We start from the raw sequence: 12,478 nt of genomic DNA on the forward strand, positions 1-12,478 counted from the left end.
TAAGGGATCCGGGGGCATGGAACAGCAATGACCATTGTGTTCCGTCCTTCCTGCTGGTCACTTAACGTGCGTGTTCCTTTATATGCTGTTTTATGCTAATCTGTTGGCTTTAGAGCCACTCACAATCTTACCCTATAGCTGTTACCTTATGGGGGTTAAAAGGTGTTAGAAATTATTATAATAGGTTACTATTATGAATATAATTATTTATATTAATATTATTAATATAAGTATTATAATAGGCCCAAGCTTGGGTTTACCCAATAAGCAAATCACACCACATTACTTTGGGGTCTGAGATTAGCATTTTTCCCACCCAAATCCATCCTACTTAGTTTTTTTAAGGTGTGTTAAGTATACCTTGTGGTTAGGTTTGTTAATCTTTTTGACCTTTAAACAAAAATTCATTAAATCGGCTAAGTCTGCAGTTTATTTTTTTTAGTTCTGCTTTTTTAAAACTTATGTCAGTCTCATGATTGGTATAAACAGTTATATATAATGTTACGGTTATACTCCAGACAGACAGGAAACATTTGCAGGAAGCAGTTTCATAAGCTCTATTTTAGCCAATATTTATTATGTGCCTTTATCAGATACTCTCAAAAAGCAGATTTCTTTTTTGCTATAAGTTGCTCATTAACCCTTTTGGTTCTGGCCATCACACTCTATGCATTCAAAGGGTACTTAGATGACTATTTCACCTTGCCTGGGTCCCTCAAAAACAATTAATACATGAAGTGGAAGGGTCCTCCTCTTCATTACTGTTTTGTTGTGACTTAATTTTAAAACTAAGATGACAGCATGTTACAAAAATAAGTGCCTTAGTGGATTTTAAAGGACTCTAGCAAGGTCTAATAGTATCACACTTATGTATCTCAGTTATTTTAGGTGGCTAATAGATGGAATAAGATGTGGTCCAAAGGGTCAATGCTTCAAAATCTGGTGTTGGGTGCAATTCAGGTATATTGGATTGGTGGATATTATTGCTTTAATTCTTTTTTATACTTGGCAAAAATAAATGACGATTTAGCACTTCTGCTGATCTTTCCCATATAGGGAAAGCGAAGAATGTTATGCTAATTAACTAAGGTTCACAATAGCAGTGTGCAATAGGCATTTCACAAATGGGGAAAACAATGGCATACAGTTAAATTATACCACAGGTTGGCAATATTGGCTTGGTATGCAACCATTCTAGGCTATATTTGGGAGATGATAAACATTTTGCTTTTACAGCTTGATTATAGAATTTGATTCATCACTTCATCCTGATAGTTCTAAACTGCTGATTTCTATGGAGTTACATTTATATAAAACTGCGGTAATGCATTAGTGACTCAAGCTCACAGCTTTTAAAAAAATCTTTAGTTTTAGACACTTTGACAGTTGAGTTGTGAAGTCTGACACATGAATTTAATAATCCATAATGGAGATTACATAATGTGCTAGGGAAGCCTGTGTTTTATGTAGCCTCATTACAGTGCAGTGTACTGCATCTCATTGGAGCTGAGGTGGTATAGGTGCTAAGGTGCCCAGTTGATAGCTCAGAGCTCGCAAGTTTGAGGCCACAGCAGAAGCACTCACAGCATGGCCCTGTCAGATTCCAACTAAATACTTTATCAGAAGGATGTGAAAAAGAAAAGGACTTCGTCTCAAATATTCTTATTAAGTTGGAGTAGGCCAACATTGCTTAACAGTTTCCTCAGAAAATACTATGTACTTTCAGAGGGTAGACTGACTACAACAGTTAGTTAGCTATATAAAACGCACAACAGCAAACTATTCTAAAATTTGTCCTGTAAGCTCTTACAGTTTGGGATTTTAGTCAGTCATATTTTTTCTTATGTTTCTCATCTAGGTGGAGTTTGAAGGCCTAAAACACGAAATCAAACGGCTTGAAGAGGAAACAGAATTTCTCAACAGCCAGCTGGAAGATGCCATACGATTGAAAGAAATATCAGAACGCCAGCTTGAGGAAGCTCTGGAAACTCTGAAGACAGAGCGTGAGCAAAAGAATAATCTTCGTAAGGAGCTCTCTCATTACATGAACATCAACGACTCCATGTACACCAGCCATCTCAACATCTCTTTGGATGGACTGAAGTTCAGCGATGAAGCCACTGAGCCCAATAACGATGAGATCATGAATGGCTTTGAACAGAACTGCCTCAGCAAAATTACCAGTAGCAAGAATAATACATCCACACCCAAAAAGAATGACAGCTTCCCTCCAGCCCCAAGTCTGGTCTCAGATCTTCTGAGTGAGCTAAATATTTCTGAAATCCAGAAGTTGAAACAACAGCTTGTTCAGGTAAACTTCAGATTCTTAAGTTCATCAAGCACTCTTACACTAGTTGTTTAAGTTTACACTTGGAATATCTTGCTCTTCTCAAAGCAAAGTTTACATGCAGTTTCCAACAGTCATTTGGAGATATTACCTCAGGAGGCTTTGCACAGGCAAACCACCTTTGCAATACCTCTTCTTGCTGTGGAACTTGAGAATTGTTAATTTCTATCTGTGCATCCAGTGGTCCACAGAATCCTGAATCCAGTTTTATATTTGTATCTTAAATGCAGACAAGAAAAATCAAGTTTTTCACTACAACCTGGTATAATAAATTGAAGAGGTTGGGACAGGGGGTATCAGACAGATGGATATTGGAATACATCATTTCTGTAGTGCATAAGGTAACTGGAGTCTGTTGGACAATGGCAATCTGCCATTTTATTATGTAGTCAACACAAGAAATCTTGTGAAGGAAGCATTTAGCTTAAATATTTCCAATGATTCTTTCATATTTATATGAATAAAAAGAGGCTCTATATTTGCTTTGTGCAAATTTCAGTAGGCCTGATGGGTCTCATTCAGGATTTGGGTAGAGGTGCACTGGTGCATCGGTTCCGTAGCGAATTGGCATTGATACAAGGAAGATTGACAGTATCAGCAGTTAGCTTTTTTTGGCTGATGTGGCTGATATTGTCATTGATTAAATGTCCCGTGTATGTGTGTAGCCACAGCGCAGCACACAGGCAGCCAGGAGCACGGCCCAGCAGCGTGGAGAGCAGCTGGGTTGGGCTGGTAAGTCTGTTGTGAGAGAAGGGGCGTTGGGGAGGGTAGTGCAGATCGAGGCCCCAGTGGTGAAGGAGGGAGTTGGGCTGGGGCCAGGGCAGGTGCTGCATAACCAGGGCAGGGTGCGGGATGGAGCAGAGAGTGGCTTGTCCAGGGTGTGCCAGGAGGGGAGGTGTCTCCTGCTGCTGCATGCACCCCGGGAGGCCATGGGGGGTGGGGGGTGTGCCTTCAGATCTGTGTGTAGGGCAAGGGCAGGCTGCCACTGTGGGCTGGGGCTGGGTGTGGCGACAGGCTCTTCCCAGCGGGGCATTGGGCCAGGGCTGAAATCGGGGAGGGCGGTGGCGGTTCTGGGAGGGGGGCTACGGCAAATTTTGTCGTGGCTGCTGTTGTGTTCTTCTTCCTCCCCGCCCCCCCCGCCCGTCACCTTCTCAGGTCCACTGCCACCAGCCATGACAGCAGCCCAGCCTAGCCCCTTTGATGAGCCACTTGCAGCTCTGTCCTGCACTCTGCCCTGGCTGTGCAGCCCCACTCCCTCCCTCCCTCACTGTGGGGGGCCTTGATCTGCACCCCCCCCCCCCCCCCAACACACACACACCCTTTCCCTCGCCCCTTCCTCCACAACAGAATTACCAGCTGGATGCTGGTCTCCAAGCTGCCTGGCTGCATGTTGGCAATCAGATCGATATCAGCCGATATGGTACGTTAAAAATCAGCCATCGGTATCGGACCAAAAAATCTAGCAGCGCGCTCCTAGATTTGGGCTCTATTACGCAAGGCTCCGTACAAATATGTACAAAGAAATGGTCCCAGCCTTAAAGAACTGGCAACCTAGAATTAGACTGTACTGAGTGTAATTCATGGTTGTATGAAAGCCAAATCCAGTATTATTTAAGGGTCTATACCACTTGAGCTTTCTGCATTAATAATCAACTCCACAGTGTTGAAGTGTATGGAACAAGGCAAGCATGTGAATTACCTAGAAGTCATTGAAGTAGTATTCATGGAAACTTGTAATTAAAATAATGGGATTTGCCCCCAAAATGTTGTGGAAAAATGAGGTTTTAACTAATTTTTTTCCAAGAAGAAAAATTTTGGTGGTAACTAAAAAAAAAAAAAAAAAAAAAAGTTCATTTTTTGTTGTAACTTGTTCTATAATTGTAGAGAAATGCTATTCTCTGTCTGCACCCTTTGGCATTTCATATTTTAATTTATTTTTCTCTACCCCCACCAAAAAATTAGAAAAATTTGAAAAAGTTAAAGTGTAATTTTTTTCTATGTGTTCCTGTATATGTACCTCTTAAATAAGTGAAACACTTTCTTCCCCATTCACAGGGAGAAAAGTAAAGAAACAAGAAAGTGGTGTCTTGCTTTATTTCCCCTCTGTTCTCCTCTGAAGTGGAAGAAGGGGGGAAAGACCTAAAAATTAGGGACTTCCTTCCCCACCCCTTCCCCATAATGAAATAACTTTCAAACAATTTAGTACATGCTTTTTTCAGAAAGTGAAAAGCCATTTGGACAAGCTGTGAGAATTGCCTGAAGGTTTGGTATTTTGCTAGGTGGAGACAGAATTTAATTTTCTTCCTTTTTTTGTTGTTAACAGAATATAATCAGGGGGTGAGAGTTCTACATCAAACTGCTGCTATTTTCTGGTTCCATATACTTATAATTTATTTATTTGTTTTAAGGCAGGGGGAGTTTTATCTTCTAGGGTGAAAGGATGATGATGATTTTGCCATGTGGCTTAAGTAGAGAAGAGGAAGCTAGAGCAGGAAAGGTGTTTTTTGAGAACACACAATAAATGTGGGAACCATCTTAAAATGCAGAAGCATTTGGGTCTAATACAAGTGAAGCTGGCTTTTCCATAAAGTGTAAGTGGAAAGGTTTCTGTAGCTGTATAAAGTTTTGTTGCCTATTAACTCTTTTCTCCTACTGCAAAAGGAAACTCCTGTAAACATGTTTTCAATATATCAATACCTGCCTTTATTTCAGATGGAAAGAGAAAAAGTGAATTTGTTATCTACACTCCAAGAATCTCAGAAACAGCTGGAGAATACACGTGGAGCCCTTTCTGAGCAGCACGAAAAAGTTGGCAGGCTCACTGAGAACCTCAATGCAATGAAGAAACTCCAGGTCAGCAAGGAACGTCAGTCTGCTCTAGACAACGAGAAGGAACGGGACAGCCATGAAGATGGAGATTACTATGAAGTTGACATCAATGGGCCAGAAATACTAGAATGCAAGTACAAAGTAGCTGTGGCAGAGATTAGTGACCTGAAGGAAGAGCTTAAAAATCTTAAAGCCAAATATGAAGAGTGTGAGTCTAAATATGAGGAAGAGAAGAACAGGTATGAAACTGAAAGCCAAGCTCTTACTGAAAAGATCACTTTGTTAGAAAAATCTAGCCGGCATGATAGAGAACAGGTAGCCAGACTGGAGAAGGAACTGAAGAAAGTAAGTGATGTGGCTGGAGAAACACAGGGCAGTCTCAGTGTAGCGCAAGATGAGCTAGTCACTTTCAGTGAGGAATTGGCCAATTTATACCACCATGTTTGCATGTGTAACAATGAAACTCCAAACCGGGTGATGCTGGATTATTACAAAGAGGGCAAAGGAGGCCGTAGTAGTCCAGAAGGGAAAGGTCGAAGGTCGCCCATCCTGCTCTCAAAAGGGTTGTTATCTATAGAGTTAGGAAAGGCAGAGAATGGAAGCAGTGATAGCAGTCCATCTCCAGTATCGTCCCTCCCATCTCCAGTATCAGATCCTCGGAAGGAGCCAATGAACATTTACAACTTGATTGCTATAATTCGTGATCAGATCAAACATCTGCAGGCTGCAGTAGACAGAACAACTGAATTGTCCAGGCAGCGTGTTGCCACCCAAGAACTTGGGCCAGTAGTGGACAAAGACAAAGAAGCTCTCATGGAGGAAATTCTGAAGTTGAAGTCCCTGCTAAGTACCAAGAGAGAACAGATAGCAACTCTGAGGACTGTGCTAAAGGCCAACAAGCAGGTAAGGAGGTTTCATGGAGATGAAGCCTATGGTTTTATAGAGCCTACCTCATGAACAAGAAAATTCAAAGAAAAGTTGGTTGTGGTGCTGCATTTTGATTTGAGCACTTTTTAGAATCATTGAAGTGAATGGCAAAACTTAGCCTGGCTTCCATGGGGATAAGATTTAGTCCCATATATTCAGATTTTGGACCAAACTGTTGTTGGATCAGAGAGGTTTTGAGACTGAATAGTCCAAGAGACAAAACTTTAACTCAATCTTGCAGTTTAAATACAGATACACTCTTACATAATGTAATACTATTGTCATCTCACAATTGGAATAGTAGGGTATTACGAATCAGTAATAAAGTGCTCTAGCAGAGGTATCTGGGCAAGTTGAACAAGTACCAACTTAAGCTTATACTCAACTGTTTAGCCACTGAAAAAGCAAGGATGCTTTTCTGTTTAAAGGAATTTATATTGGCTGGCCTCTTAATAGGATTAAAAAACATGCTTCATTTTAAGTATGTACCTCTCCCTTTCCAAGAATAATAAAAAAGTCAGTCCTCTGTAAGAACTACATGACAGAATTAAAGTATCTTTAAGCTTTGTAGACTGAACTGTGACATTGATGCCCAGTAGCAAAGCAGCAAATTAGAATGACTATGATCAGATGATTCTAGTATGTCATGTAAGAAATGGTTTGTTACATTTCAGCTCAAGTTAGTGATGCAAATTCAAAATTACCTCTTATTACAAAAGTTAAAATAGACATTTATTGAATGTGTTGTCTGAGAAATACCTTTGAGGCATTTTACATGTACAATTTTAACTATACTATCTGGATATTTGTGTTCCCCCCTGAAAGTTAGTGCAGAGTAGAAGCTATCTGTACTTTTATTTCCAAAATCTTGTAAAAAGTTGTCAGTCCCTATTTATTTATAGTAATAATGGTATTGTGAGAGAGCCTGTTATTTGACTCAACGTAAGTGCTGGGCATCTATGTACAACAGATGCAGTATCTGCAGTGTGATGACTAAGACATAGGACACACAAAGGCATTACAGGCACTGACAGATGTGGGGGGAAAACAAAAAAACATGTTTTACCAGAAAAAGCAGCACATTAGTTCAATCTGGTTCCACAGCCTCTGTATAGATCGGGCACTTCAGCCGGGCTTTTTTTGGCACTTGTATCTAATAGTTGATTAAATTAACTATTAAATAAAACCACCATAAAAGCTCCTTTGAAGCATCTAATCTATACAAATGTTGGGGAGCCGGGCCCAACTAATGCAATGCCTTCTCTGGGCATGCACTGGGTTCAGTGTGGGGGAGTACAGATTTTAAAATATAGTGCTGGTTTTTGTTTGCATGTTTGTTTTTTACGTCTGTAAGAAGCCTACATGCTACTAGGAGAATCTCTGTGCCCCTGGTAGTTTCTTCTGGGGCAAATATGCCCTTTCTGGCAAAGTTTCTCTCACAAGAGCATGAACACTTACTTGTATGTTCCCTTCCTGGTCCAATTCAGAAGGGATGTGAAGAATCGGGGTAATGTTCCACATTTGCCCAGATCAGGGACTGCTTGGTTGGGAGAACGGGTGGGGGGCATTGCCACACTTGCTCCAGTCCCCTTGAGACTGGTCCGGGAGGGGACTGGAGCAAGTGTGGCAAAGCTCCCTACCCACTCCTTAGACTGATTAGGAGAGTAGAAAGAGGGCTTTGCACTGCTGTGTCTGCTCAGCTTCCAGTGCCCAGGAGCCAAGCAGGGGAGCAGCCATTCCTTACTCTCTGTCTATTCTTCAGACTGGGGTTCCTGATCTGAGAAGTATGTGAAAGATTGCCTGCTGTTTCCTCAGTCTCCCTCTGGTGATGGAAGTGGAGCTGGAGGAACAGCTGCTCCTTGCCCCCCTTCACCTGTTCCCAAACTAAGACTGTGGTCTGATGAAGGCGTGAAGAGCAGGGGAGAGAGGGCAGCTGCAGACTGAAGACCTGTACACTAGCTCTTATGGAAAGATTTCTACTGGAGGAAATTTCTCAGGGATTTCCACAAGTAGAAATGAACTCCTGTTAATGGCCATAGTGTTACATAGTTCAGCAGACAGATTCTGTTTCCAGTTTTACAGTATTCTCAGATGCATTATATTCACCCTGTAGTTGACTAGAAGTTAACTTTTCAGTGCTAAGTAAATGTTCCATTAAGTGAATGGAAATAAAAACTTCTTGGCCAACTGCTTTATGAAGAGTTTCATTAACTAGTACATTTCTGTTCTTCTCGGTAAACAATAGACTGCAGAGGTAGCCCTTGCCAACTTAAAAAGCAAGTATGAAAATGAGAAAGCTATGGTTACGGAGACCATGATGAAGCTACGTAATGAGCTGAAGGCTTTAAAAGAAGATGCTGCTACCTTCTCTTCTCTGAGAGCAATGTTTGCTACAAGGTAAAGAACAACTGAAAATCCTGTTATCCCTTGTTTGTTTATGAAAGTAATAGACTCTATTAGCTGTAAGAAGCAATACAGAATGTGTATCAGCATATTTGGAAGAGATGATTTCAAGTTTAGGTTATCTAAAATGTTTCAAGTGAATGTCAATTACATTTTCCTGTTAAGTAGGAAAATGACCAGGATATAGTGTGCTGTTGTAATAAATCATTGAATTTGATTATAGGAAAATTGGGGAGGTGGCTTGATGACTTAATGTACCTTTAAAAAAATATAAAATGAGCCTCTATTACACCATGAAGATGCAGCTATAGCTGAATTATTGTGATGTAGAAGATGCTGGCAAGTACTGTTTTGTTTTGTTGGTGTTTTTTTTTTTTTTAAAGGAAATAATTATTCTTAGAGTTGCATTTTAACTGCATTTGGCATCTGTCTCCTTCCATTCACAAATGCAATCTATCAAAGTTGCAACACAACTTCAGTGTGGAACTTGTCTTTTGTAGCTGTGCTTTGTGGTATTATTGGACAACACGCTCATATGTTATGTGCTAAACAAGGTGAAAACATGCCATTTTTATCTGCATGTTGCTTAAAGCTTCCTGTCATTGGCTTCTCTCAAACCTACAACACCAGAGAAATATATATGCTGTTTCCAGATCTGTCTTTCAGAGAGAAAATAAAATGTTTGGTCAGCTGCAGTTCGAAATTAGCTCATAAAGAGCTTTGTCTTAAGTAGCTGCTTTCAGCTTGGTAGAATTCTAAAGAAAAAAAAAAGACTCATGGGATGATGATAGGCTATGCAGGGCTGTCTAGGCCAGTGCAAGATGGGCAGGACAGATGTAGTAATGACCACATCAAATGTAATTTAATAGCTGTGAGTGTCTTGCTCAACTCGTGTAAGTTAAGCTCAGAGCAGAAAAGAGCTTATTGTACACCTATAAGCTAGGTACCGCTTATACTTTTTTCTTTGCCTGGTATGAACCTTTTTAAGCTGAAAAGATTTCCCGTGCCATCTGTTGAAGGTAGCCTGCTGAGGAATAATGGAGATGTTTTGAGAACTCTGAGGCTTCTGTCCATCCATGTTCACTGCATTTGAGTGGTTGGTTCTGTACCAGCTCTAACAAAAAGCATGCAGAAAATTGCAGCAATTGGATAGAAAGCAAAATTGTATTTCCTGGCTGTCTTTGCACTTATGGTTAACCCAGAAAGAGAAAAATTATTGCAGGAAGTTGTAAGCATGACTTGCTGGTAAGGAGTAATTAATGCCCTATTCAGACTACTTTTTCTGTTGGCCTTTCCCTGTACACAAGCCTCTTTATGATTGGAGGCTGGTTATAGATGAGCTGGAAGCAGAAGGTAGGAGACAGAAAAGCAACAGGAAGTTTATTTTGTAATTTTAAAAAGTTTCTGTTAGGTACAGGTTGTTGAGTAGTTAAGCTGTATGCTACTATAAAGCATTATTCCTTCCATATTAATGTTCTTTGTTTTCCCTTTCTGTTACTCTCCATGAAGGAGAGTAACAAAATGACTCCACCCCACCCCCCCCTTGCTTCTCTCCCCATAGTGCAGTAGACATGTGGCAGGACAATTCCTTCTTCTTGGCATATAGTCACTTACAGCTCAACCTAATTCTTTTATCTATGGACAGTTAAAATTTACACAATAGGGAAATGTCAGTATAAAAACAGGAGCAGACATTAAGTTTTGCTGGGAGTTGCAGATGTGAGCTTTAGCCCTGCAGCTCTTGTTGCAAACATTATTGGCCAGGTACAGACATTACACTTTTACCAGTATAAGTGATTGGAAATCTGTCTATACCTGTAACAGAACAGACACATGCAGACTGGTTTAAAAAAGGCAGAACCTGGCCAAAGATTTGTCGCCCCCCCGGCAAACTTGTGTAATTCTTCCTTAGGCTTTTTGAATGTCTGTACCTAGCCATAACTTCTCGTGATATCAAGAAGAGTTTTGCATGAATAAGGTATGTGGGATGAGCTCTGTTTTGTCTGATGCATGATAGCCTGGCCTGCATAAATGAACAGTTGTTGTTCCTGAGCTGCTATTTTACCTAGGCATTGCAATAAAGAGAAATGGGTCAGCTAAAAAAAAAGTAGAGGGCAACCAGTGCAGGTCTTGGAAAGCAGTCTGAATGGACAGAAGCTTAGTTCACTGACCTTTTAACACCTGAATTAGTATAGTCTTGAGTCATGCATAGATGAGAGCCAAAAACTTGCTTAAGATTATCAGTTGGAGCAAATAAAAAAATTGCATGCAGCTGCTCTAGCTTTGATAGCTAGGCTGAAGTTTGGTGATGCAGTTTCAGGAAACTTGCAGAATTGCTCCCTTCCCTAAATACTGTGTCTCCTTTGTTTTCGTAACTACTACATCCAGAGCCATTGGAGTATTAAGGATGATTATGTGCTGGGAACACAGTATGTACAGTGTTTAATCACAGGACTTTTCCAGGACTTCCTAAGTTCCATTTCATTCTGTGTATTGTCATCTAGTAGCAGCCTCTGCTCCCTTACTGGAGGCCACAACAGCTGGTAGAACCCTCTCGCCTTTGTGAATATATGTGTCTGTACTGTCTCTACCTACAATGAATAATGTACCATTTTTGCTGTGTGCATTTTCACTGTTGCTAGTAGTGTTTCAGCTAAAATGTGCGTTGTTTCAGTTGCGGCAGGTTCAGGAGAGCTAGCCAAGATGGTTTGGCTGCAGTTGAAGTATGGTTAAGACATTTCACTACAACTGCTGAAATGTGAGGTTAAGGCATGCTAGAGGCTCATGTTGAAAGTTGCCCTCTGTTGATTCAGCTGGAAATGGGTACCTGGTGGTTTGGCTTCAAAGGTGGTTGATCTGGTGCTGACTATATCACTCCCATGTATGCCAGTGAAAGCCATTGTGCTAACCACACTGTTGTGATGGCTCATCTGGGCTTGGATGGACCTTTGAATAATCAAACTAGAAGCTTTGGTGGAGATAACCTAGATAATTGCTTAGGGAACCAGTTTTGTGGTGATCTGCAGGGAGCACAGGTCTGCATCAGTCATTGCAAGCAACTTGCTAATGGGTTTTTTATTAACAACCAACTAAAATTTTATTCTCTTCTGGCTACAGTCCACATGGGAGGATTCATTCAGTCTGATCATATTGCAAGGATCTTCTGAGGGAGCGTTAGTTATTTGCAGTGCAAACTATACTTGCATATATGCAGCTTGTTTCAGAGAGTAGAATCCTTTGTGCTGGCTGCACAGTGCATGTGTCTGAATGGAAATGGAAGAAATGTGGATGTACAAGAAAACACATGTGGGAGTGTATCAAATTACTTTGCTGCTTAGAGTGTCAATGCTGTCAGCACTGACAGAGGAACCTCATGATACAACAGTTCTCTAGTAGCTAGTACAGTATTTGTGACACACTAGGCTTTTCTAATTATTTCCTTGTTGCATTTTTAAGTCTGGGATAAATGGTCTCTGTTACACAGATCTGGATGTTTTGCAGGAAGCTGGCAATTTTATTGTATGTGAGAGAATGAAATAGGTGTTACAGGCTGGGCATGAAAATAGTAACTGACCTAATTTCCTTTTAAAATAGGTTAATCCTACTGATTTGGCAGTACTATCAGCTATTTTTAATAAGTAATGGAAATACAATAGGGCCTGAGATGGGGAGAAGGGAAGCCAGGCAGTGTAAAAAAGATATTCGTTAATGTTTTAAGTGTGCTCTGAATGGCTTAATTTTGAGCTAGTAGATTTGTATGTTGAGGATATTTCCATTCCAGAAGTACAGGCACACATGATTATTTGCTAAGAAGTATTAATAAAGGCACAAGTAGCAACATAAGTAAGCCCAGTTGTGTCTTCAGTGTATGTGCAATTATCATGTGTGCAGTCCAGATCCACCTGGGAGATCTGAAAACAGAATTCTGCCACTTAATTATGATGACTCTAGTAGTTATCTGGTATCAATTAA

At 40.6% G+C, this 12,478-nt stretch overlaps 1 protein-coding gene across 9 annotated transcripts in view; it reads left to right on the forward strand.

Moving 5' to 3' along the window:
* The window catches only part of BICD2 (BICD cargo adaptor 2), a 162,595-nt gene that overhangs the window by 120,868 nt on the left and 29,249 nt on the right, over positions 1–12,478 (forward strand). For all 9 annotated transcript variants that reach the window (XM_059716155.1, XM_014596576.3, XM_014596577.3 and 6 more), the window contains exons 4-6: positions 1,859–2,311; positions 5,060–6,079; positions 8,349–8,500. In XM_059716155.1, coding sequence (XP_059572138.1) covers positions 1,859–2,311; positions 5,060–6,079; positions 8,349–8,500 — 1,625 coding nt within the window. The remainder of the gene's footprint in view (positions 1–1,858; positions 2,312–5,059; positions 6,080–8,348; positions 8,501–12,478) is intronic.

Source organism: Alligator mississippiensis, chromosome 12 (genome assembly GCF_030867095.1).
Source record: "Alligator mississippiensis isolate rAllMis1 chromosome 12, rAllMis1, whole genome shotgun sequence".
In the NCBI taxonomy this organism is placed as follows: domain Eukaryota; kingdom Metazoa; phylum Chordata; order Crocodylia; family Alligatoridae; genus Alligator; species Alligator mississippiensis.